A 26565-nucleotide genomic window follows, 5' to 3' on the forward strand; every position below is an offset into this window, starting at 1 on the left:
GTGTCTTTAAGCCAAATGCAGTGTTTTCCAAAAATTACTAATCCCCCTGTTCTAGGCAATACAGGTAATACAGAATCTTCAGACTTTTCAAAATGCGTGGCAATCTAGAGTTCAGTAAGTTTTAGTCAGGTTATACTAATTTCACAACTCTTGATGGCTTGAAATAGATTTTAGCAAATGTATTTGACCCCATAGTTAAATTTTAGTGACTGCTTCATGGAACTTGATAGAGGCTGCAGTTTCAGGAGAAGTTAAGTGCATAGTGAGGCAGTTTATCCATGCTGAGCTTTTTTTTCCCCAAAACAAGACTCCAAACAGCAACCTGATCCAGCTGCCATGTGCCTGTAGTGCACATGTAGTGTAGTCCTTGGCTTCTGGAACTTCACATTTGATACATGTGTAAAGTCCTCCTTTCTTCCAGTGCTCTCCAGGGGCGATTCCACAGTGCAGTGCCAAGCAGTGAAAAGGAGGTGTAAAAAACCACACTTTTGACTGTGAGCCTTTAAAGGTGAATTAGAGAGGTCCTGTTCTGGGGGCAGTAGGACATGGAAGAACATGAGATTGCCTTTGTTTGATGAAGAGCAGACTGCCAGCTTTAATCCAGTGATAGGACAGATAAATGCAGTTTATGAAGCTTCAGGTTATCTCTGTGTCCACATTAAATGACCTGTTGCCACTTTGTTTGTGAAGGTGACTGAAGCTGATGAACAGGAAGAGAGGCAGTTTGCTACATCAGAAGATGCAGAGACTCGCCGTGTTCCTGCTGAGGAGGCTGTCCCAAAGCCAGTGCCAAGGAGGTCCTCCGAGAAGCTCCATGTTTCAGAACCACCCAACGCTTACGACTTTGGTCAGATGATAAATGCACTGAATGCCAATAAGGATAAAGCTGCTTGTGCAGATCTTTTAACAGTTACTGATCCAAAAACATTGCCGGTGCTGCTAAGTAATAAACTCGAAGGAGAAACCCTTCTGATTTTTATCCAGTCATTGGAACATTACATAGCTGGAAAAGATCCTGGCCTTGCATATCAGCACCTTTTCTACTTGAGCAAAGCAGAAAGATTTAAGGTAAGAACCTAGACTGATTCAATGTGTATTTAAATTGCACAGAAATCTAAAGGAAATCTTCATACCTTAAAAGGAAAAAACACACTGACTTTTGTATCTCTGTCAGATATTACGATTTTCAGTCAACCTGTGCTGATTACAAAATAATTTATTGGGTTTTTTTCAGGTGGTGCTGGCTCTTCTCAGCAAAAATGAAAAAAATGAGGTACAGCAACTGTTTGACTTACTTTCAAAAAGCTGGAGTGATCAGTACTCACTGGAAGATCTTGAGAGCCTTAAAAAGGTTTATGAACTGTAAGAAGTTAAAGTTTATCAGCTGCATGCATATAGTTAATGTTAGAATATGTAGTAATGAACTCTGCACACTTGCCTGGGTTCAAGTGGGTCTTTACCTGGGCTGCTGGAATTCTATTTTGTTTTGAAAGCATATGAACATTTAAAACTTGCTGCTCTTTTCTTGTAGTTGTATACATCTCTAATAGCGTCTGTGTTCAGTAACAGAGTTCATTTCATTTGGCATACTGATTTTATTTAGACTCAGAAAAATAGATCTTACATTATACATGCAATGTGAAACATCTTGATGGTACAATAGGTAAATACACTTCGGTCATCACTTGTTACATCATTTGCGAGTTCTGTGTTCTTGTAATAAAGAAGTGTCTTCAAGATAAATGGGTCAGTTAGCAGTAACTTTGCTAAAATGAGTTTGCAAGAGGTATTAACATTTTTCAGAAAACTCCTGCTGGCCATCTGTTTGTTCACTATTCCCAGTCTGTACAAAAGAAGATTTAAACATTTTGGCTCAATAAATCTTAACAAAAAACGTGAGTGAATTATTGATCAGTGTGTCATGGAAACAATTATTAAATGGATGGGTATGTTTTTAACAAGTGAGTAATTTTTTGTGCACAGAGAACTTTTTTCCTGTGTGTGCAGGAGGATGGATGGTTTTCTGACTTCTTTTGGGCAGTGACGGAAGAACAAGTGCCTGCACTGCACAATAGAAATATTTAACTCTGAGTTTTGTATTCAGGTTATTTAAAATACCAGCTATTTCTGTTTACAGATATATTTATAAAACTAAACCAATTTTTTGGACCAGTATGATTTTTTTAATTTCAGGCATTTGCTTACATTTTTTATTTGATTCTGATGAAGTTACTTCAAAGTTGAAGCTTTTAAATTTCTCAGATACCCTGATGCCTTCTTTGCATAGATGACATAAATGCATATCAAACTCACTTAGCACTGCAGAAATATCATTAAGAGTGTTGTTCTAATGAAAATTTTTCTCAGGTGTATATTAATTAATAAAGTTTTTTTTCTTGAAAAGTACAACTATGGCTTCTTTTCTGTTCAGTACACTTTAGGCTTGTAATTCTGAATGTGGATTATGAGTTTCAGCTTGGAGTGCCAAGAATTAGGGTTTTAATTCCTAAAGCATCATCAGTACAACTGATACTTAGCAATTAATGGGTTTTCAGTTTGTCTGTGTGTGATCTCCTCAGATTAAGGCAGACCCTAAACTTGGCTGTGAGGTAAAACACCAACATTGCCTGCAGTCATTTTGGAGATGGTCCTGCCTCCTTCAGGTTTCATTGAGATTGGCTTCTTTTATAGACTGCCTTCGGGAGGGCCTGACAGGCAGAACAATTTCCAGAGACACAGAACTTGGATTGAATCAAACACATGTAAGGGATTGTACCTTGGCCTGAACAGCTCAAGCCAAGGGCACCAGTCTGCAAAACTGAAGGGGCAATATTACACAACTGAATGCATTTTGGGGGCAGAATGGAGTAACTCTGGGTGTGGATTTCACCATTTGTTTGACAGGTGTAGGCTGCCTAAGTGTTCCTCTTGCCTTAATCTGGGAAATTGCAGGAGAAATCTCTGCAGCCCCCAATAGCTGCAGCTGGACAGCAGACGTGGGGTCACCTGTCAAAGACAATGCCCTTGGCCAGGTGAGGCCGAGTGGCCTCTGCACAGAGGCAGCCACAGCATCCCACGTGTGGCACTAGAGCAGCTGCAGACCAAAAGTGGGGGAATCCTAAGAGCAGGGTTTTGGGCAAGTTGCAAAAGGCAGGCCTCAGAGACAGCAGAACTGTGATTAGAGCCAAGCAGTAGACAAGATTTGTCAGCAGAAAAATTATACAAGAAATAAAAAGGATAAATAGAGCAATGGTCTGTGTATTTAACATTTGGCTAGAATAACTCTCCAAGTTACAGAAAAGTATATCTAGTGAGATACTAGGAAGTTCTAAGCTTAGTGAGCTCTGTGTGTTGTTATCTTAAGGCTCACAAGCGGGCATTGTATTCGAAATAAGTGAGCATTGTTTTAACCAAAGGTAAGTGTTCTTACAGTGGTTGGGTGGAACTACTGTCAATATGCTTTTGCTTTGTGTGATTGGTCAAAAAGAATTTAAAGTAACTTGTAACATTAAGTTCTTTGCTGCCTGAGATGTGAGCTGCTGGCATCTTCCCATTGTCCTAACCATGGAATGAGACTGATGCTGGAAAATAAACAGCTCAAGATGGGTTCTGCAACAATCCCGTCATGTTGGTGATTTGTACACAGACCCCTGGCCAGCGATACAAAAGCTGCTCCTTCCTCTGGGATCTGCTGCAAAATGTGTTTCGTGTCCCATCTGCGTAATGTTCAGCAGGGCCAGCCACAGAGCTGAATTACTGCTTTCCTCACTGCTGGGCCAGGAGCTCATCTGTCCTGTGGCAGTCCCTATCCCTGACACTCCTGGTCTGATTTTTCCCTCTTATTTTTGAATGCTCCCATGTTTTAAATCTTGTTTCTGCTCTATGCTTGACCTTTATTTGCTGCTTTTTTGCTTCCCTTTGCCCTCCATAATCGTAATCTCTTCTGCAGCTTTGGCTGCTCTGCCAGGCAAAGGCAGGACTTGTAGCTGCCACCTCAGTGCTGCAGTGCATGGCCTCAGTGTGGACACAGCACCCAGAAAGAACAAAGTGGGCTAAAGGGGGGAGCAAGAGCACCCCAAATGTCTTACCTGGCTTTGTGGCAGGGAGACCCCAATCCCAGCACGGAGTTATGCTTTTGGCTTATCACTCACCCACTCAGTGTTAACATGCACCTCTGTAAAAACAAACCAACCAAGCCCAACAGCAGGACAAGGCAGGAGGAGAGCACTGGTTCTGCAGGTGACAGAAGCAGGGAATGAACGTGACCCTGCGGTGGCAGTAACGCAGCCAGTCACACGCGCAGAGGATGTGTCCTGCACAGCCGAGCTGACCAGGCCTGCACACACCCAGCTGCTCCTGGGCACAGATCCCTGGTTTTCACACAAAAGATGATAGCAAGGTTCTTTCCGTAGCCAGGAAAAATGCAGTCAGTGGAACACTGGTGTCATTTTGATCCTTTCAAAGTATTTTTGATGTTTTTTGAGAAGCCAGCTCCAGGTTGCCAGGGACTACCAGGGCTGAGTGTCAGCATGGCAGGGTTGCTTCCCTGGCCAAAAAGTCAATGTACCACAGGGCCACCACTCCTCTCACTCTCCCTGCCCAGTGGGTGTAGGCAGTGGTGAGAGCTCAATTACTGGCACAAACCACACTCCTTGCCCTTATGTGGGATGTAGTTCCACTTATCAGAACCTGCTCTGCTTTATATAATCCAGTTGCACAAATACAGGGCTACTCCTGTGGCTGCCAGGCCTTTCAGAAGACTTTGTTCATTACAATAAACAAAATAACATTGTTTTGAACAGCAGGGAACAAAGCTTCTTCTCGGCTGTAATCAAGATTTATGACCCAAGTCAGTGTAACTCTGCTCAGTGCCTGTGAGCTGCAGCTACCCAAGGGACAAAGGCCAGCACATGGAGCAGGGCTCATCCCAGCTGGCTGAGGGGGATGAATTATCACAGTCCTGCTCCTGCCCTGGGCCCCTCCAGCTGTGGCAGTGCCATTTCCTTGCAACCCTGTGACACTTTTCCAGTGTGCTCCTCAACGCCATCAGGCCTGGGGGTTCTTCAGTCCCCACAGGGAAACCATTCTGCTCCCACAACACCACCAGATTATTCCATCTGGGAAGAGCAGCGTGTCACCTTTGGGACTGGCAGAAGCAGGGAAGGTGATTCTAAATTAATCTCAACATCATTCTAAAGTTTCTGTTCAGGACTGCCACAATTTCACCTAATTAGAATATTAATGGGTTTTAGGTTCATTAATTCTAGTATTTTTCATACTAGAAATACACTACATATATTCTAGTATCTTCTGCTTGATTATTCTTAAAATGCATTATTATCCATGAGAGTGATGGTATTACTATTTAATTACTATTTAAAACTCAATCTGAATGACTGGAAGAGATATAAGACAGTCAAAAAACCTTTATGCAACAGTAAAAAGTAATTAGCTCATACATGCAAAACTTTGTGACACTGATTGAATGAAAGGATGGATGTACAAGCCTGGATGCTTCACTACAACAAAGACATGCAAACACCATGAGGAAAGCTTTTATGATGGCATTTATCTAATGTTGTAACTATTTCAAATAGTCTCAGATACAGAAGATATTAAATTTCCTCAAGATCCATGACCTCACATGAATTAATCAAATTGGCCAGGATTAATGAAAAAAAATTCTAAAAAAAACCCCACCGTGTTGGGACATCAGATGTAAACTTGATCTTTCCTGTAACTTATTTCAGTGCAAAAAAAGTTAGTGAATTCTTACAGTAAATCTGTAAATATGAGACTCATCTTCTTCTTTAGTGTATTAATGGATGTGTATATTTTAGTTTTTTATAGACTCAAAATTCAGTGCTGCATTCAATTTATTGGTGCTGTTGAGACTGCCTATGAAATATTGCCTCTGAATTTAAAAATATTACAAAATTAATCAGCAAAACCATTTTCTGCCAAACTTACCTCCAGAAAAAAACTTACCTGCATTTTAACATTACCTCTTAAAGTGATGTAAAAATTATCAGATGATTTTGGAGTGACTGAAAATAATGGTTATTATTTGATAAAATTTATTTACAAGAGTAAACCATATTTCCAATTAGCTGCATAGCAAAATTGAGGTCCTCTTAGAGGAAATAAAGATGAAATTAAGAGGAAATAACTCTTCCATCTGACAGAAGCATAACTTGCATATGGGTTTTTTAGCGAGGCAATCCAGCTTGGCCTTCTGCAATGCATCCCCCTCGGTTTCAGTTTCTCACTTCCCCGGCCTCTCATGATGCAGGTGAGAAAATGAGCCTAAGCCCAGGCAGTTCAGCTCAGCAAAAACCACCAGGTGTTAGCCAGAAACACTGGCCAGACTGTGGTGTTTCAGAAAGAACCCTGTGCAGGCCATGTGAACTGAGAAGAGCATCACTTTAGATGGAGAAAACAGAGTTTGAGTTTAGTCAGCCATCTGACTTGTGCCAAGATGGTGCAGCTTTGTTTAAAGAGCTCCTGCCAGAACAGCATCCCTCTCCCAAAACCATTTACTGTCCTGCCTGCCAGAGAGGCAGATCAGATTCCTTTTCATCTTAGAGAAGGCTGAAATCTTGTACAAAATGCAACTGTCTTTAGATCTTACATTTCCAAGAATCAGAGCATTCAACTTCCAAAGCACATCTAATCAAATGAAAATACTTACAGGCAGCAAGAGATTAGAGCAGTCAGGAAAAAAGGCTCCTTGGGAACACACATATTTTCATAAGGCTGATCAGCACATTAAACAACAGACCACTAGAAGTCAGTATTTAGACATTTATTTCAGATATGCAGTTTACACGCATATTATTGAGCAAAACCAAATTGCAAATATACAAATACTGTAACAAGCATTACCAAATAACATAACTGGCACTAGTGTTATAAGCTATTACTGAAACTGGTGACGATAAGTCATGGAAGAGCTCATGGCATTCTTTTCATCCAATCAAACCTCCAGTAGCACCATAACAGCAATACATGAAACACAAGACAGAACATTGTTAACTGTTATTGTGAGATTCACAACTTTTTTTTCATTTTAGTGAATTACTTTGCAAAAAAAGTGTTAACAGTACAGGCGCTTTGGCCAACTTCAGCTTGTGTTCAGCTGTACATCTTCCATACGCAAAAGAAAAAGAAAATAGCCAGCATATTTGGAACCCATCTTTGCACTTAGGCAGTCATTGCACTGCACTTAAGATTCTGGGACTGAAGACAGGCATGTCTTGCAAAGAGATGTCAAGTCCACTAAAGCCTGAGTGTGTCTTTGGTAGGCCAATACCTCATTATTGTATCTACGACAGTCATTTTATTCACTAGGATTTTCTTTTGTGATCCAAGGTGGCCAAAGAGGACATTCTGGAAAACATTACAGTAAAATCCTCAGACGACCAGGCACTTCAAACCCAGTCTTTTCCAAAGGCACCAAGAATGGATGGGGCACCAATTTTCCCCCTAATGAAAGGTGACTGCATCCGCTTTTCTACAATGCTTAGAAATCACTGGATTGATATTTTACAGTTTTTATACACTATATAGTAGCCTTACCTGCTGCATGATTGGTTGCATGAATAAATAGGTAACCCCACTGTTCTACACAGGTGATGTCTCCATTCCACCATATATTAAGTACCCATTTCTTATGTTTTGAAATTATGTAAAAGCCATAACCCTGCTCAAAGTGTACACACATACCAACACTTCTGACACAGGCTACATCCGTCTGAAGATATGTTCTTCATTCCACATGCATTCTAAATACAGTGTGTCCAGTTATGAAACAGAATTGTCATTCTGAATATTCACTGTTGAAGTATGTTTGTGTAGGTCTCTGCAGGTCTTTGCTTCCCTTAAATTTAAGAGCTCACACAAGAATGGTTTTAGGTCACTAATGCTCAGCTAACACCCTTTATCCCAAATCCCATATTTTCCAAGTGAACAGTGCAGGACATATTATTCATTTCAGCATTTAACATATTAAGAATTTACCAATTTTTATCTAAATACACCAAGTATACAGTTTCAAGCAAAGTTGTGGCAAAAATACAAAACATGGACATATTTGTACTGCTGTAATGCACTTGGTTAAAGCCTTCATGTCTCTTCACACAGGTCGAAGATCCATAGGAAGTATTTTGCCTTATCAGACAAATATATAGAAAATGCAGTTGTATCAAAACCTTGCTTCTGCTGGTCACCTGAAACTTATGGAAGTCACATGTGAATCAACCAGCTTTGACAGGGTTCTTTAGTGGCAAATATATTTTGCAGCACTTAAAAGATTTACATTTCAGTCTGAACAGCAGTGCTTAATTCCACAGCCTGTTGTGAATGGTTGTTGTTTGTTTCTTTCAGTGTTTCACCAACACCAAAATCTGCATCTGTCAAAGATCTGTTATTAATGCTTTCCTCAGCAATGTAACTCAGCTGTGGAACATCAGTGCTCGGGGCTGCTGGAACAGGCACAGGGATTCCACTTGGCTGTGGAGAGTTTTCCAAGCGATCGTTTTCCACCTCTGGGAGAACACTGACTGTGGTAAAGCGAGTGTGGTAGTCGCTGGAACCATGGCTACAGGAAGTTTTCATACTTTCCATATCTGAACAACTGAACTCAGAGAAATGGCTGGAGTGTGAATCTGCTACAGATGGAATACTATCGCTCAGAGAGGGACAGTCAAATTCACTGGAGTTTGTGCTTTGCTGCTCCAACAGCTGAGCATCCATGTCCTCCCTCGTCTCATTAATCTTCATGCTGCTCTTCTTTCTCAGCTTACCTTTGCACTTCTTCCCCGCCGTGTCCTTGGACCACTTGGAGGCGGCGGCTTTGCCCTCGGGCGGGCCGGAGCAGCCGGCGGAGCCGCGCCCGGCAGCGCCGCCCTCCTCCACGCTGCTGCTCCCGCTGTGGTGCCGGAACTTGGCTGGCTTGGACTCGATATCCACCTGCACCTCCAGGCTGTTACCTTCCCTACAACAGGGGAGAATCTGTCAGTGTAAGAGTTCGTCGGAGGGTGGAACAAACTCTTGCTGCTTTCCAGCATACACAGTGAAAGTGAGAGGGATGTTGTTTGTAAAGAGAAATGTTTAACCAAATAAACAGCCCAAAGGAAAACACAAAGTCTGAACGACCAAACACTTTACTGAGCTACAGCAATGGTGTGCTGCTCTTTGGAAATAACCCTGGCAAAATGCAGAAAGCAGTCACATGTAATTCCATTTGTAACAAAATCTACAGTTTCAAAGTGTATTTTTGAATGTAGAACAGCTGAGACATGCTTAAAATATCCTTTAATAAGCCATGCTTATAAATATCCTATTTTCACCACTTTTCCCTTACCTGTCCAAAGGGATGTAGGAGTTCAGAATGGATCCTGCCATTGCTTTGGTACTGGCATTGTCACTCACTGTTCCCAAGCTAACTGTGCCAGATTCTCCACTCAGACTGTATCGTTCTTTCTGCACATCTGCTTGTACTTCCAGCCTTTGAAAGAGAGAGAGAAAGTTACATATACCACCACAACAGTTAAAGCACACTTTCTGAAAATTAGTGGCACCTTGTAGATGACAGTAAGTAAATAAGTCAGTAATTATTAAATAGCTCCTGAGTAACTCCAGTACAGATGGATTTATTTACCCTACTGACACATGTTCTCCGTTCCCACTGCCAAAATTACTATTTTTTTATTAAAACCAAGCAAACAAAAACACCTCAAAGCACAGGAAGGCACAGCTTGGTGGCTGCAGACCAAAGGAGTCAGGAGTTCTGACTTCTGGGTGAGGTGCACCAGAGAACAAAACTGCTTTAGAGACGAGCTGCCTCCCTCTGACTCCTGCCTACAGGCAGCTTTTCTGGGAAGCAGGAGAACAAGATCTCGGACCCCACTCAGCCTAAACAAAAGCAAAGTCTTGAGGATTATGGTCAGACAGAATCTCTTGAAAATCAGTAAGTTTATCAGGGATGAACTGTTTATCCCCCAGAGAGACACTTCCTTTTAATAGGAACTGACATCAAAAAGCATAACTTGGGGAAACGGAGGATGTGCACTCGCTGTGCCTGCGCGTGGGCAGGGCAGGGCTGGCCGCAGCTCACCTGCTGAAGCAGCTCACCTGCTGAAGCAGCTCACCTGCTGAAGCAGCTGACCATGGCGCTGCCCGAGAGGCTGCCCGTGATGCTGGCCCCAGCCAGGGCCATGGTGCTGGCAGTCTCGCTCAGGTTGTCCCGGATGGCTCCGATCCTGTCCATGTGGCTGCCGCTGGCGCTCAGGCTGCCCGTCAGGCCCCCCACACTCCCCTCCCCTATGCTGGGGTTGTGCCGCGCCTCTGCCACCGACGTGGCATCTGCAGAAACAGAGAAGGCTCCTCAGCCACGGAAGCAGCACTTTGCTGTTTCCAGAACGTGACTATGAGAGCTGTTTCCGAAACAATGATGAGAAGAAGGATTTATAAAACATACGGTCACAAAAAGGGAACTGTGTCAAAAAAAATCACAAAAATCCAGAAACAATGTAAAAGGCACTTGTATTGTTGCTGCTATAATGGTTATACCTGACATCACATACTTAAGACAGCAAAAAAATAACCATGGGTAGGACAGGAAACATGGATAAAAGGAATGCAGAGAGACCCCATCACACAGGGTAGTGCCACATAATGAAAAAACTGAAGTATCAGACCAGCCTTTAGTTGGCCCTATTAAAAATAAAACATCTAACCAGCTTCCACAAACCAGGATCCTGAAATAGCAACATTAATACTATGTTAAAACTTTAACCTATGGAGAAGACTTGAGTTTGGCTTTGATTAAAATGGGCAATAACATTTCTAATACAGCCAACCACAAAATGACACAGAGAAGCAATTGTTATCTGAGAGGTGCAATTTCAGCCATGAGCAGAAGCAGCCCCAAATTCAAGTAACTACTCTAGTATCGAGTCACAAAGTCCATATTTACAGAAAACAGAACACTGAATTTTCTTACCTACAGCTGCATTTGTTCCACCAACATTTATATCATTTTCATCATCAAATTCTATCCTGACACCTTTTCCATTTCCAGCTGACACACCACAGCCTCCACTTCGGCAGAGGGAAATTGGAACAACTCCATACACATAAGCCAGCATAATAGGAACACCAATGCCTATGGAGGAAAATAGAGTCTTTCATTAAAAGTGACTTTTACTTCTGAGCCTTCCATAAAAGCAACTTCATTTTCCAAGATTACTTAATATTTGCTTAATATTACACTTGAAAGAGATCATAAGAGAGCAAAATTAAGAAATATTAGTAAATCACTAAGGTGAAATGACAGGAAAGTACTTTCAGCAGGCAGAATGTCCTCTTTCAGCACTGGTAGGATGAGAAGCTTAATGATTAATGAACTTATACTTTCCCTATGCCCATAACATACTTTACAAACAAAATTAAAATCCGTTAAAGATTCACAAAAGCTCCACTGGGGACTCCACTGTTCCACCTGAGAGGTAGAAATAGCAGAGATCTATTTCAAATGTTAATCAACAAAAAATGTTAGTACCTCTACTACTTTAATAAGAGGCTTCAATTTACATCCCCTTAAGGGAGACATGGCCTTGCTATAAAATTTAATAGGACTTAACATTATTATTACCCTGGGATTTTTCAATATAGGTTTTCCTTAAAAGTAAACAATTCAGTGGAGTACAGTGGCAGGAATTAAGGGAAACCAACTAAAGGATCTGTAGACTAATGCACACACAGATACACACATCTCCATCCCACCACTTCGAGTGGACAATGGAAGTTAGTCCTTTGGCATATGAATTAAACCATTCTATGGCTTTGCTGATGGAAGTATGACAGAAGGTACAAAAACCAACAGATTGAAAAATGTCAAGCTGGCACATTCTGAACAATTCAGGAGAGAAGCCAACCTAAATAGAAAGGCTACTCAGTCTATTCCAAAATAAGGGTTCCAAAGTCTCCTTCACTACAAATTGCTCACATTCAAGGAGGAACTCCATACTCTTATGGTCATTATTTTGGAAACCACACAATGCCCTGAGACTGGAGGCCATTTGTTAATGGCAACGGGGCAAGAGCAAAACTCCACAAAAGAAAACCCAACTGCTTTCCCTGGAAAGGCATGTTTCCTCTCTGTTCAGGAATAAGAAACAGCTTGAGAGAAATGAAGTAAGGCAGATCTATAAATACAACTATGAGACTCTGTGCCCCACCACCTGTTTAGCAGGGATCTGACACCACAGCCACATGAGAACAATGCAATGCAGACTGACACCAGCTTCATGGCTGGCATATCCTCATTTGCACAATGGTCCACCATTTAATGCCACAAAAACTGAATTTTCACTGGCTAAAAGTGGCCACAAAAAACTGAATCCTCACTGGCTAAAAACTGAATCCTCACTGGCTAAAAGTGACCTCATCTTATGGAGGTTACTCATTGTTCTCTGATCATTGTTTCTGGCACAAGGGGGAACACTGCAGTCAAAACTGTGTGCAGGGGGCTGATCCAGCTTAAAACTAAATGGTGGGTCTTAGTGTAAGTCAGCTATCCACAGCAGCTTACTGTGCAACTGTGAAGATGCCTATGCTGCAACAAAGAAGCATGGCAGTGCCAGGCAGGCCCCCTCCTTTCAACAAAAAAATCTGGGTTTACAGTGATCTTGAAATTATCTGGGAAGATGAGACAACTATTTTGTAAGGAACAGCAAGATTCTCCTTAAAGGCTATCCTCAACAACCACCATGATAAACACTGTGATGCAATTTGAAATGACTCCCAGGGCAAAACAAGTGTTTTGTCAACTACTGAAATATTAAGTTTAAGAGACTATTTTTGTTGTGCATGGAAAAAAATTTTATATGAAGATATTAAAATATTAATAGACTCTGTGGCAACAGTTTTTTTACTTCGTCATTTAAAAAATGTTTAAATATTTCAATTTTAAAAGCCAGAAGAAACAATGTGGAAACATCAGTTTTCAAGATAAAAATTAGTTTTAGTTCTTTAGGAAATGCTACATTAAAATCAAGTACTGTACTCTTTACTCTGCCCTAATAAATGTATAGCCTCAGACTCCTCCTTGTCTTGGTTCCTTCACCTATAAAAGGAAACTACAGCACTTAGCTGTGTCATTCATGAGTGTTTATAGAGTTCTGGTTGCAAGGTGCTACCAAGACACAAAACAGTATTTGCTTACCTACAGTTACTGCAGCTACAACTGGAGAAACAATTACAGATAAGGTTACACCACCTGCTATAGCCAAGTTTCGCTTGTGCTTTGAAATGTCTTTGCCTTCGTATCGATTGTGAATCTTGAAAGAAGAAAAGAAAGGGGGTTCAGAGTATTATCAACATCAATAATACATTGCTGCAAGGATGGAAGAAGTGCAAACTTCTATGCAATGAATTATTTCTTATCTCAAAGTAAATAAAATTTATACATATCCTAATTTTAGGCAACCTCTTACAAGTAAGAAGTCCTTCCATCCAGCAATTAAGCATTTATTCTCAGCCTCAAGTTTGAAGAGCTAAGTAATTGAAGAGCTTTGTTTAATCATTACTCCAGCTTACATGGCTGGGAAAAGTAGACAAACTTTCAGGAAAAAGGAATTGCTACATATGATCAAATTGACACATCTTATTCCCTTGTCTGTTCCCTGAACAGTATGGAGTTGAAACTTTCAGAGATTACTAGATCTATAGAAACAGGTTGACATAACAGAGCCACAAGAGAGCCTTCACCAAACATAGCCTGGAAGGAGGGGAAAGCAAGAACTCCATTGCTCCAGCACCCCCTTAGGACAAGCTGTTGAGACAAGAAATGTTTTTGCAAACCTGAGTCTTAGCTGTGCCTCTGTTTACTGAGGAACCTGCTACTCAAACCTCTTACTGATGGTTCAAGTTTGCAATAACTCTGAAATGTGACTGCCTTAAACTTACCTGCCACACACCCCACAAGAACCTGAAAGGCTTTTAAAGATCACTGCTATACAGAGATTTCCCACATTTGTGTTTCATTTACTCTCTAGGAACATGGTTTCTCTGAGGTATGCACATCTGTCATCATTCTTGGCTAAGATATAATTACAAAGAACAACAGGTATCTTCTAAATGGCTGTCACAAAGCCAAGTTAATCCTCACTCCATCTAAGGAAGAATACAAAAGATGAGTACACAAGAAGATGACAAAAAATGAGTTGCATGTCATGCTTTCTAAATAGCATGTCGTTGAATGCTGTCTTTCTAAAATGTCATTTCAATTAGAGATTTGGTAGGGTTGTCTCATTTTGGAATAAACAAAGTCTTTGTTCAGGCAAGGCAGGCAAGGAGAGGGCAGAGAAGGCACTGTGCTTTGTGCAAAGAGAATGCATTTACTTGCTCTGAGGTACATTATACAGAGAGCAATGCAGAGTGAGGGAGCACTTGAACATTGAACATTCCTAAGGATTAAAAAGGAAAAATTGAACATGAACACTCTCACAGTATGAGTGTGTAAGAATTATAAACCCAGAAAGATTAGGTTTCATGGGGCTCTGAGCAATTAGCAGGATCGCCTAAGGCACTGAATTTTACTCTTATGGACAATTATGACTCCTGAAACAAAAGGCATAATACAACAGACATCCATAAAAGAAAAAAAAAGAAAAAAAAAAGAAAAAAAAAGAAAAAAAAAAAAGAAAAAAAAAAGAAAAAAAAAGAATGCAAGGAAGAGGTTACAGAGTACAAATTGGTTTAAAACATCAAGATAGAAGGTTACACTGGTAGAAACTACTATGAAATAAAAATAAGAAACTTCTGGATATTGAATTAATAAAGAATAACCAAACAAAAATATTAGGCCAGAAGAGAGATTTCAATAAACACAGAGGCCTATCAGGTTACAAAACTTGTATCTATAAAACCAGAACACGAGCACTTCCTCAAGGAAATTCTATCAAAGCACAAGCACAAACTCTTCCAATGAAAGGACAGAAAGAATGTTGAAAAAGAACACTGAAGCTTCCTTTACCAAAGCAGCAGCAGCATTAAGGAAATAGAAAGTAGGTCAGATTACTACAAATGAGTATAGAACAGCATGAGGGTGTTAGGTCAAAATCAGAAAGGTTAAACTAGAGAAGACAAAAAGCAAGGGATATCAAATTAAAGAAGAAATTATTCTACAAGTACAGTGCTGGTAAAAGCAACCAAATTGGATCAATTTCCTGTTTAACAAAAATGAAAGACACCTAGGAGATGAAACTGGAGATGTGTTCCTATTTTCTTTTCTCTTCAGTTGTCATTAAAGATCAACTGTAAGCCAGAAAACTGGTGACAAAGAAGTAAGGGCTGTACAAATACAGCAGATTGGAGTGTACTTACATGAGCTGATCTGAGAAATACCTCAGCAGGCCAAATTTCAGAGTCATTAATAGTAATTTTTGAAAATTATTATTAGTAGATGCCTGGAAAAAAAATCCAGGAAAACTGGAAATGGTTAAATGGCAATGACAATTTAAAAAAGGGTATAAACCAAGGAGCTGAGGAAGTAAAAGACCACTGAATGAACTTTCATTTCCTGAAAACTGGGACCTTGTAAACATCAAAGCAAAGGTAGGAAACGAAAAGGTCACACTGATTTTTTTTTCAAGTAGAAATCATGCCAATTTAATTTTCTCCCATAACAAGATAACTCAGCCTTGAGTATGGGGAGAAACAGATGTCACACACTGACTAATTAAATTCTTACATTCTTGTATGACACTCAAGCAGTTATAATAGTCCAGATTGAAAAAAAGGATGAGAGAAATCTACTAAGCTTCATGTGAAACTACAGAAAACATGTAAATAGTAATTTTTTGCAACTACGCAGACTCTTAACTCCATACTTCTGAGAGATGTGCCTTGGAGCCAAGAGTATTGAACATCTTCATTAATGTGGAAGATGGAAGGAGAAGAATGTGTGTGTTGAAATTCAGGCCAATATAATCTGGCATGGCTGCAAGAATGCCAGAATTCACTCCAGTTGTGAGAAGCTGAAAAAATTGTCTGAAATTACCAGATGCAACTAAATGGCAAAGACTTCAAGACTACCTGTAGGAATAAGCCAATTTCCTGAATTAGCAGTATGTGGGAAAAGGTTTGTGTTTTAGAGCACACAAATGCTCTAAAATGAAGACAGCACGTTGTTGAAGAGAAGATAACTGGTAGTTACTTGCACAGAATTACCCTTTCATTTAACTCAGCAGTAGAAATGATGCAGCTTCACTGCTGTATTCAAACTGAACAAAAAGGTGGCATAAACAACTACAAGGAAATCCAGAAGAGTAGAATCAGAAACCTAAGCCAGTTTGCTTGACAGTTCATCAAGAAAAGCTAGAAGTGCTAGGTTTGTTAAGAATGGACCAAGAGTATCATTAAATATGTAACAGCATACTGCAAAACAAAAGGATTCTCTGCATCAGTTGAAAAATAGGGCAGTAGGAATCTAATGTCAATTCTCCTCCTATACCTATGTTAAAAACACTACGTTTTTCTAAGAAAACCAAGCTTGAAGGACCTGTGGGATGCCTATTATTAGGTGTTTTGAAATGCAAATATTTGACGGGGGTCACAGAGAAATGTCCACTAAGCACTGGGGTACAATTGAAATTCTCATGAGCCTACCCTCACAGACTAATGCTCTGAGACTTTAATACATGAAAGGTGCTCTGTGATGGGGTCCTATTCCAAAATATAATGAGAAGAGCCAGTTATGCAAATGTAACTTGAAACAGGTAACAGCTGCCTTCTTCCTCTCCTCACTTAGAAGGTTCTAATGACTGTATGGGACCAAACGGTAACAGAATAAAAGGGTCAAAACCCAAATGTAGCAGAAAATAGGGTACTTGCTAGAAAGAAAAAGATTAAATAGATACAGTGGAAAAGCTGCACCCCAGAACATTTTGTCTAGCAGACACACTCCCCCTTTCCTCCCCAATAAATGCAGAATTATGAGTCTGTGCAAGTCACTGCAAGAATCCATGCTGATAAAAGCAGAAAAACAAATATTCCAAGCCATCATTTCAAAAAGCCTATTTCCAAAAGATCTAGATAACTTATTACTATATCCTAAATTACATGTAATAGTTTGTTGATTACTTTATAGTAAAAGCTATAATATTTTTTAAGAGGAAATATATCAACTGCTTTCTGATTAACATGATTGCCTCTAGCTCCTTCCCAGAAGAAGTAAAAGGAGCACAGGCTAGCTAGCACTGAACGCTGATCCACATTGGTGGACTGGCCCAAGGCAATTAACAAGCTGCTGAGTAAAAATGCTTAAATATGTGTATACACAAACCTGAATTAGCATAGTTTTATACTAAAATCCTGGTAACTATCTGCTTTTAAGAAAAAAAAATTCCTTTCCTTTTCTTCCTTGTGCTCTAAAGACTGTTTAATTTTAAGGGACAGAAGGAGAACCACAGATTAAAACCAGAGCAATTTCAGAAAAGCATGCAGGAGCTTTCATGGCAGGATGTAGAAACTGGAAAATACTCAGTGTTTTACTCTGCACGTTTTAAGATAATCTGGATTCTTAAAAACACTGCTTTTTGTTCTTGAACAACTGACATAAATATCCTTAAACAAAGCAGGGGTTGGTTGCTTTGGTTTTTTTTTTTGTTTTGTTTTGTTTTTTTTTTGTTTTTTTTCTTTTAGAGACCATTTAAGATACCCAACTGAACATAGTATTACCCAAGCCATACAACAGAAAGTAAAACCTGAAGCATGTTGGAAGTTGTAGCACTTTTTACCTTACGTCCCACATACACAGGAATTCCAATAATCATAGCAGGAATAGCAATGCCAGCTATTAGGGCAATTCCTACAGGAGCTCCAACAAGTGTCCCTAGTTGCCACAGGATTTTCTTCTTACGGCTCCATGGTTTCTTTCCCCAAAATGTGCAACCTGATGGGCTAATAGAGAGAAATAAAAATGCTGCAAAGAAGCAGTAAGAAATCAAGGTAGCTATACACTACTGAACATTTCTCTAGTGACAAAAATATGGTCCCTAGGTTCAAGTTACAGATGTAACACATCGTAAGTTATTTTTTCAGATTTTTTTTTTTGCCTTGAGATCATATTTTGCAATGTAACAAGAAGCATATTGCATATTGCTACACATCAATCTATGGTTCACAGTAACCTGTATAATCAGGACTTCTGTATTGCCTAATACAAGGAAAATACAGATGTATTAAGACATCAGTAAAAAGAGGGTGTGTTAATCCAAAATACTTGATCTGTACTAAGAACATGTTGCATGCATAAATTTTACAAAATATTTTAAAATAAAAATAATAAAGCACTAATTTAAATACATGTATTGAAAACTGACTTAATTCTCTAATATGAATACTTCAACTGTGATTCTCTACTCCAAGAAGAAAACCAGACTTACAGCACTTGGGAATCTCCTTCTAAATACTTTAGAAAACAAATCGCCAACCACATAGAATTTTTTTTCTTAAATGTACCTTAAATAATGTAAATCTGAGATCTCTTTCATACATAGCCAACAGAATTCACAGCCACAGACAGCACAAGTCATATGATTGCAGCTTCCATCATTCATTTTTATTATATAAGCAGCACAGCGTGGGCATGGCTTTATGTCATCAGCTGTTTAAAAATGAATATTAGAATCATATCAGTTCCTTAGGCAATCAAATATAATCACAATATAGACATACATTTGGGAAAACTGATTCAACCATTATGTTAAAAACTGAAGCAAGTTTTTTATAAGGTTGCTTTACAAATCTTTGTTTGGTCATGACTTGATATCAAATTTGTTTTTACAAACCTTGAACCATCCAAAACTAATGAAAACAAGGTGTAGTAGATCACATTCAAGAAATTCAATAGTTAGTGCATACTCTGTTCAAGGATGTTCTAAGCTTAATGAAATATATCTTTGAGTCTGACATTAAATATGTATGCTAACACAAGACTGATAATAAGATCTCTTTAAATATAATCCTCTTTTACATTTCATGCTGTTATGAATCTTATACTTTAATATTCAGTCTCCACTCTGTTAACATATCTTAAATCCATCTCCCCATTCACATAAATGTACTTCTTTGGTACTGCCAACCTCCTCTGGAATCCTTTTCACAGCCCTAATTTATACTTACTCCCTATAGAAAACTCTGTAGAATCCCCATGTTCCCAAGTCAAATGTGGAAAAATGAGGTTAAATGACCAGCTCTGTCAAACAAGGGATCATAGAGTAACAGTGAAATACACACACACCACAGTTGTGATCTTCACTCCTGTTTAGCACCTGCACTTTAGGACAAGCTATTTATTCCCAGCAGCAGAAACAGCTTGCAGCTCCTAGCACAGAACTCCAAGTTTACTGCCTCTGTGCTACTAGGTAGGACAAAGGGAAAGGAGAGCTCTTGCTTGATGGAAAGGAATACCTAAAGAGGTGCAGAACCAGCAGGAAAAAATCCCGGTGCACAAGGAGTAAGCAGCTGAAAGGATTCATCAGCCACTAACATATGGGAGCACAAGCACAGCCTACAGGGCAGAAAGTAAACAGAGCATGTTCTTCTGCACGGGAAAGGCAGAGTTACTGCTCTTCAGGCTGAGAGGAACTTAAATGGTAGGGAAAGGAGTTGGTGTGCTAATTAAGCTTATTTTCAGTTTTATTAGAAAGCTAGGGCAAGATGCCAATTTTTAGGGCAAGATGGGATGCATTGTTAAACTAAGCCAGTGCAAACTACAAATTAGAGACTCTTGAGTCTTGGGCTCAATTGGAGAAAAACAGCTCTAACTACAAGGTGCAAGTGAGACTATCCCAAACCTTGCTTGCTCAGGCAGAGACAAAAGTTGCCAATTAAATCAGAGCTTGGTGTAATTCAGAGCTAATTCTTATCAACAGTGAACTGGAATTTCGATGTGCTAAACACTACTCTGAATAGTTTATCTGCCTTTTTTTTTGGTATTTACAAACAAGGTCATCTTGAAGAGATGGAATTGTTTGCCTTCTGGTAGACAAGACAGATGAGCATTTCCTAGAAAACCCAAACTTAGTACTAACAAAGATATCAAACATCAGAGATGGCATCAGAGTAATAGTCTTTTTGAAAACAGAAAATCAGTGGTTACAAGTTTTAATTTTAACAGCTTAGGAACTTCACCTATAGTGGAGAAAACAAGTGTACTAAGTGATACAACTAACAAAGTCAACATGCTATTGCTGACCTGGGATGCCTTGCAGCAAGTTAATTTGATTTCCCATTTTTCAATTACAAAGAACTTAAAATGGAGACAAACTTTAAGACTTAAGTCAGATGTTCTGGTCACACAGTACTTCAAAGCATAACATTTAAAATTTTAATCCAAATTTAGAATTGTTATTTTATGTTTCTGAAAGACAGAGCATGTAGTATCTATCTAGCATGTCACTATTCCGTTCTTTCCTTATCTAGGGTTAGTTGTGCAAATGTACAGAAGAGATGTTTTGCAGACACAGCACCCCAATCATAAATACCTGCTGCTCCAGATTCCTGGCTGTAACTGATGGATGAAGAACGAATTGTTCTCAGGCGCAGACTCTGGGCTCTCTCCTGGCGAGCAGCATCGCAGGTCTGGTTGGGATGCCAGATTTGCTTACAGTGGTAGCAAAACTCCGTTCCGCAGCCTTCTCGTCCACACGTCAGCTTGGGGCAGCTGGCACATCCAAACGCAATCACAGCGTATCTTTAACATCAAGAGGGGCAAGAGAGAATTTGGTTATCTAAATATAGAACAAAGCTGATCAAACAGCTGTTGGAGCAGCTGAAGCAGGTACAAAGGCAGTGAACATCGGAACCTGACCACTTCCTTCAGGAGGTGGCCGGCACCACTTCCTAAATGCCAGTTCCACAACTCTATTGCCATTGCATTGGATTAAGACTGGACAGAAATACTATAATCACTGCAACACTCACTCACCTTTACTCCATGCAGTATTCAAATACACTGTATTTAAAGCTGAATGCAATACTGTAAGGTTTACAGTCACCAAGAAACCACAGTTTAGAAGAGTGGGACAATAAACCCAAAAAAGGTGTTTAAGCAATTAGGAAAAGTTATAGTTTCAAAAGCATGTCACTGTGAGCATGTCTTGGGTTGACCCTGTCCATGAGGGAGGATGCCTGCTAAGTGATCTGCAGTGTAACCTACAGCTGTAACAACATCTGGTTTGGCACTGCAAGACATTTTAGGATTTTACTAGTTGCCTTTTATCATTAATACCACTACTTTAAACAGATGTTTGTTAACTCTCTGTATTTTAAAATGGCAAAACAACAAACCAAGTATTTTATAAATAGGATTTTGGTTTCTCAATAATTAAGGCATTTAAAAAAAAATATATTTCAAATGCAAAAATTGGTAAGAGTTTGGGCCTCAGTGCTACCTTTACTCTGACGGTACTACAGAGCAAAAACCTCCAAGAATGTTGAGACTCACACTACTTTCTAATCAGACACTACATGAATAGTTCTATACGATGAGAGCTGAAGTAACAAAACTGCTCATTAGACCTGCATTTCAAGGTCCACATGATAAAACCACATGTTCATATTAACAGTAAATACAAACACATCTATATATGTTTATTAATTCATACTCGTTGTCGCTTTTTTCAAGGATTTTATGCAATAGCTTTCTTTTAAATATATAATACTAAGTCCACTGGTTTGAACCTTTAATACAGATGTATGCTTTTATTCACATGAACACAGTCCCTGAGTAGACTTCAACAGATTTACAAGATTTGCAACAGATTTGCAACAAGACTTAAGTTTCAGTCTGTTCAAATGAAAGTAATTTTATCTAAAAAGACTGTTTATTTTTACCCCCTATCCATTTTATAGCAGTTGCATAAATTAATTCAAAGTATTCTTTGTTAGTAATGATACTTTAAAAATATTCCCACTCACAATTTAGCTATTTTTATTTAAGTAGCTAGATTTGAAACACTGCAAAGATAAGGCAAATCCTATCCTTTCCATTATTGTTTTAAAACAGCATATTTTATGTTCCTCCCTAGGAGATCTTGCAAATAGGACTTCCAACATTTAACTTACAGATGATACAGTTGCAAATGAAATACATGCTTGTCTGTTTACAAATATTTCTTGCTTTCCAAGTAGAGATTTATTTCAATAATTGCTAGACTCTTCTATATTGCTGCCAAGTTAATCAGCTTCATTTTCCCCACTTTCTGCAAACTGAACAGATAATTGCTTTGCATGTACACAAAGAGACTCTGATCCAAACATTTCTTCAACATAGAGGGATACATTCAAGGCTTGCTAATATTAGACCAAAAAAATCTCAAGTCTAAGACACAGAATAAAGTATCAATTTATATCCTGACACCTTCCTATCACTAATAAAGCATGGGCACATCCCTGAAAGCACTCCTCAACTGAGACTGATGTATTTGGCACATCTTTATAAAGTAACTTTCTAGACCAGAGCAAATTTCAGTTCAAACTGTACAGGATTACAGGCTTAATTTTAACATTTGCCTTCTTTTTAAAGGACATGTGAAGGCCTAAAGTACTTGTTTAGGCTGAGAGAAGGGACAACCAACAAAACTCACAGTAATATCCAGTAAAACAAAAACCAGAGGCAGTGAGCCATTAATTGAAGGCTGCACAGTGAAAAGATGGATGAAGACTGTACTCTTTTGCATTATCTGCTTTTTGCCTTTTAAAGGTATGAAAATTTAGGAATTGCTGCTCTCTTCTATGTCAGCAATACACTCTCAGAAGAAAACCATTAAATAATTCAAACAGAAGACAGAACACATTTGGAACACTGATTCAGTGATGCTTGTTAAAATTACACTGGAGAAATGGTTATGAAAAACAGAATATAAAGATATTGGTCTAGGAGAAGGCTCATGAGGTTTCGTACCAGTGCTCCTTCCCCAGGGAAGGATCACCTATGTGACAGTGTCTTTATCTCTCCTGCCACTGCTGGTAGGTTACAGCCGGTCCAGACTTTCACAGTGTTTCAGATAACAAACATGATCAGGATGCATTTGAGCTTGCAACAGAAGCTGTGGATGAAGCAGCCCAGGGCCAGAAAGTCTGTGGTGCCACTGGTATGGACCATTCTGGCAGTGGCTGCTGCACTGCAGGAGAGCCCTCAGCCCACCCAGGGCAGAGCTGCTGCAGCAGAGCTTCTCCTCCAAACTGATCTGCAGTTCTCCTGCGGGGAGGATAAGAAGTTCTCCCTGGGACAGAAGTAAGAGCAATACACTTGGTACTGTACATAACCTTTTTCCAAGATCTGTTTGGGTCATGTTTTTCTGTCCCTAGGACTTGTTTTTACCCAAACAGAGTTGAAGCAGAAAGGAAAAAGAATTCTTTACTTCTTAACCATTAATTGTTGTTTCCTTAGAACCCAGGAGACCAATGATGTAAAAAAAAAAACAAACCCTATGTTTTAACAGACTGATCTAGCTTCCCTCCATTTTTTCATTACAGGGATCAAACTTTTTATAGTTGTTTGCTTTTTATCTGGTCCAGATTTTTGACTTTGTGTGATGCCCAAACCCTGGAACAATACTACATGGGATGTTTGACCAATGCTGAGAAGAGCTGAAGCACTGTTGTGCACAGTCCATTCTTTTATCTATTGGTGCAATATTTTTTTCTTACCAAAATGCTCGATTTCACACCAATTTCCTATTTATTATGGTGCTTGTTTCTAATCTTAAAGTCAAGTTCAGGAAATTATGCTACTCTCTGAAGTTATTGCACCTCTCCTACTTTGGGATTTATTGCAAGTTTAGCAAATGCATTCCATCCAGCTCTTTCATGAAATATTTGATTCACGCTAAAAGGTCATATATTCCACCAGTACAACATTTCAAAAACTGCTGAGAAAAAGAAAAAAAACCCCCAGCTTTAATTGCATATTGTACAACTGGATTAGCAGTCAAAGCAATTAGAAACTGTGACTACTGTTGCATCACATAATTATTAAAGCAAACGTCTGCTGATCTGCAGTTTGTTGTACTGAATGCCATGCATCATCCCTGAAAAGTGTTCGTTAGCAAAGGCTCTTCTGTGGAAGTCTGAGTAGTGTTTGCTTCCCTAAACCTTACATCTGTACAGTTCCTTTCTTCATCTTCCTGCTAAGCTCCACCACAACATCAAATCCCAATTATTACTTTCCACACTACTCCCACTTCTCCTTCCTACCTCCCTCTGTGTGCTTTCCCTCAGCTGGGCACATACAGATTTGCCAGACAGTGCTGTGTTGGCTGCCTAAAAGCCAGATTTAATATTTTTAACTGGAGGAGTCATACACAGGTATTACTCTTGCTGGAGGCACTACTGATGATCTTTCTGTTGTTCAAGTAGTATGTATGCCCTTTCCCCTAAACTGCTTAGATTAACTTTTGCTAAATTCTCAATCCCTACTGCCCAACAGATCTAAGGGTTCTGAAGGTTTCAAAACAATCAGGAGAAGGATGGGAAAAAGACAAAACATGATTGCAGGAGCTCTTGTTTGTTTAGGATGACAACCAGAAACAGGGATCCTCCTGAAAAGTACCCAAGCAGCCAACTTCATTCCACTTTAAACTAGTAATGAGAATTTAGTGAGGAGGCACTATCTGTGCATTAAAAGCAGAATTCATCTATCACTCTGAAGCATTTCCCTGCCACTTCAAGTATAAAGAAAAATCATGGTATCAAAAACGCAACATAAGGTTGCCCATGCAGTACAAGTTTGTTCCCTTCACACAGACATTGACTGAGTTTATCTGCCTGGCAATATATTCTGTTTTTCACAGGACTCCCCTCCCAGAGTACGGAGCATGCAACAAGCAATGCTAGAGCACTGATTTAAATACTTGCTGCACACTAATGCATTGCTGTGGTCCTACACGACTGCATGGAACTTTAACTTTGCTCTGAACACCCACTTTTTATTTTTGTCGTGGTGTTATCCATAGCAATTATCATCACAGTTTCTGACCACTGAAAGCTACTTAGAATTTTTTTTTTTAAAAAACAGATAAGAAAACTGACGCATAAATACCAAAACAGGTTAAACAAGCCTACCTTAGTCTTCTTAATTACATACTAAAGAAGTATCTGAACCACTGAAACATGGTATAACAGAAAATACTGTAACAGGTCTTAAATGCTTCTCTTCAGCTTGAATAATAGCCGTTTATAACCCAAAAACTCAGGGCAAAGCACATTTCTGTCTAACAAATAATACCTTCTAGTGGTTGTTTTATTTTGCAGTATCAAAATACTAAGAGTAAACTGTACTGGCTTTATCCATATCACTTTGTTACAAGCTTCACCAAAACATCCCTTGTTGGGGAAGATGAAACAGGACAGCCTTATAAATATGATTGCCTGGCAAAAGATTTTGAGAATATGAAAACTACAAGTAAGATTGAAATGAAAGCAAACTTTGTGATACCAAGCCTTCATTACTGAACAACTGGAAAACAATAGTATGACCATCTGAAGGTAAACAATACCCTCTTGCTTGCAGACAGGTCCAAGGGTCAGAGCAGGCCCCACTAGCTTGGCAGAAGAGGTCCAAAGAGTAGTTTTCACGGTTTAAAATGTAACAGAGTATGGTAATTCAATGATTCTTAAAGGCTGTATGTAAATGCTATAGGATTTGTATCTTGTACTAGATTGGTTAGTGAAGATTAGAATATTCAGCACAGAAGAAGATTTATTGTAGTGTAACGAGAAATTCCTCCCTCTCGCTCTTTCGGGTCTCTCTTTCAGGCTCTTCTTTCGGGTCTGCTCGGGGCTGGGGCTGGCAGTTCTAAGCAGGGCCCCTGCACCCACACCCTTTGCAATAAACCACAAGTTCCAAGAGCTCGCTTGAGAGATCTCCCATCTCCATCCATCCCAACTGTCCTACTCACCCTCACTCCTACAATCCCTCAAGTTATTTCTCCTTCCGCCTCAAACTATGCCACAGCAATGCCATTCACTTTGGACCAGATAAGAAACTATCACCTTTCCACTCCCTGCTTTTGACTTACATTAACAAATTCAGTTTCTTTCAAAGTATGAAGCAAAATCCTATTTTAAAAAAGTCCTAAACATTAAGCATCTGGTTATTAATACTGGAGTATTTAATCTACCTAACAGCCAGCCCTATCTTGCTTGTTCTCCTGAAACATTCTTCCTTTTCTTCATTCTTCTTATTGCTCGTCTGTGAGGCTTTGAAACAGACCTGTCAGCTTCTGAGTTTTTAGTATGCACTGCACATCTGGATTGCAGTCATGCCTATAATCTTTAAGCAGTATGATAACACAAGCAATCTCTAAAAAAGCAGCTTGCTGAAGAATGGCATTATGAGACACCAGCAGCACAAAGGCATGATGAGCTGCTGCTCAGTATTATTCAGCCTGCTTAGAATTCAGCATGGTTTCAGAACTGTTTAAAGTATTAAAGCAAAGTTAAAACATTACGTTCCCAGATAATAAGCAGGAACAAGCTGATTATCTTACA

The 26565-nt window shown here is 39.4% G+C and overlaps 2 protein-coding genes across 6 annotated transcripts in view; one reads left to right on the forward strand and one right to left on the reverse strand.

The window, feature by feature from the left end:
- The window catches only part of SPAG1 (sperm associated antigen 1), a 36133-nt gene extending 33724 nt beyond the window's left edge, over window positions 1–2409 (forward strand). For all 4 annotated transcript variants that reach the window (XM_085573904.1, XM_085573903.1, XM_085573905.1 and 1 more), the window contains 2 exons: window positions 691–1068; window positions 1235–2409. In XM_085573904.1, the coding sequence (XP_085430030.1) occupies window positions 691–1068; window positions 1235–1366 (510 nt within the window). In that variant the 3' untranslated portion in view covers window positions 1367–2409. The remainder of the gene's footprint in view (window positions 1–690; window positions 1069–1234) is intronic.
- Window positions 2410–6790: 4381 nt separating this feature from the next.
- Window positions 6791–26565, reverse strand: part of RNF19A (ring finger protein 19A, RBR E3 ubiquitin protein ligase) — a 56716-nt gene continuing 36941 nt past the window's right edge. For both annotated transcript variants that reach the window (XM_021529428.3, XM_085573907.1), the window contains exons 4-11: window positions 20556–20764; window positions 18529–18673; window positions 17805–17967; window positions 13229–13343; window positions 11006–11167; window positions 10152–10365; window positions 9365–9508; window positions 6791–8995 (exon numbers count right to left, since the gene is read on the reverse strand). In XM_021529428.3, coding sequence (XP_021385103.1) covers window positions 8314–8995; window positions 9365–9508; window positions 10152–10365; window positions 11006–11167; window positions 13229–13343; window positions 17805–17967; window positions 18529–18673; window positions 20556–20764 — 1834 coding nt within the window. In that variant the 3' untranslated portion in view covers window positions 6791–8313. The remainder of the gene's footprint in view (window positions 8996–9364; window positions 9509–10151; window positions 10366–11005; window positions 11168–13228; window positions 13344–17804; window positions 17968–18528; window positions 18674–20555; window positions 20765–26565) is intronic.

The sequence above is a fragment of the Lonchura striata genome, chromosome 2, assembly GCF_050655825.1.
Source record: "Lonchura striata isolate lonStrDom1 chromosome 2, ASM5065582v1, whole genome shotgun sequence".
NCBI lineage: Eukaryota > Metazoa > Chordata > Aves > Passeriformes > Estrildidae > Lonchura > Lonchura striata.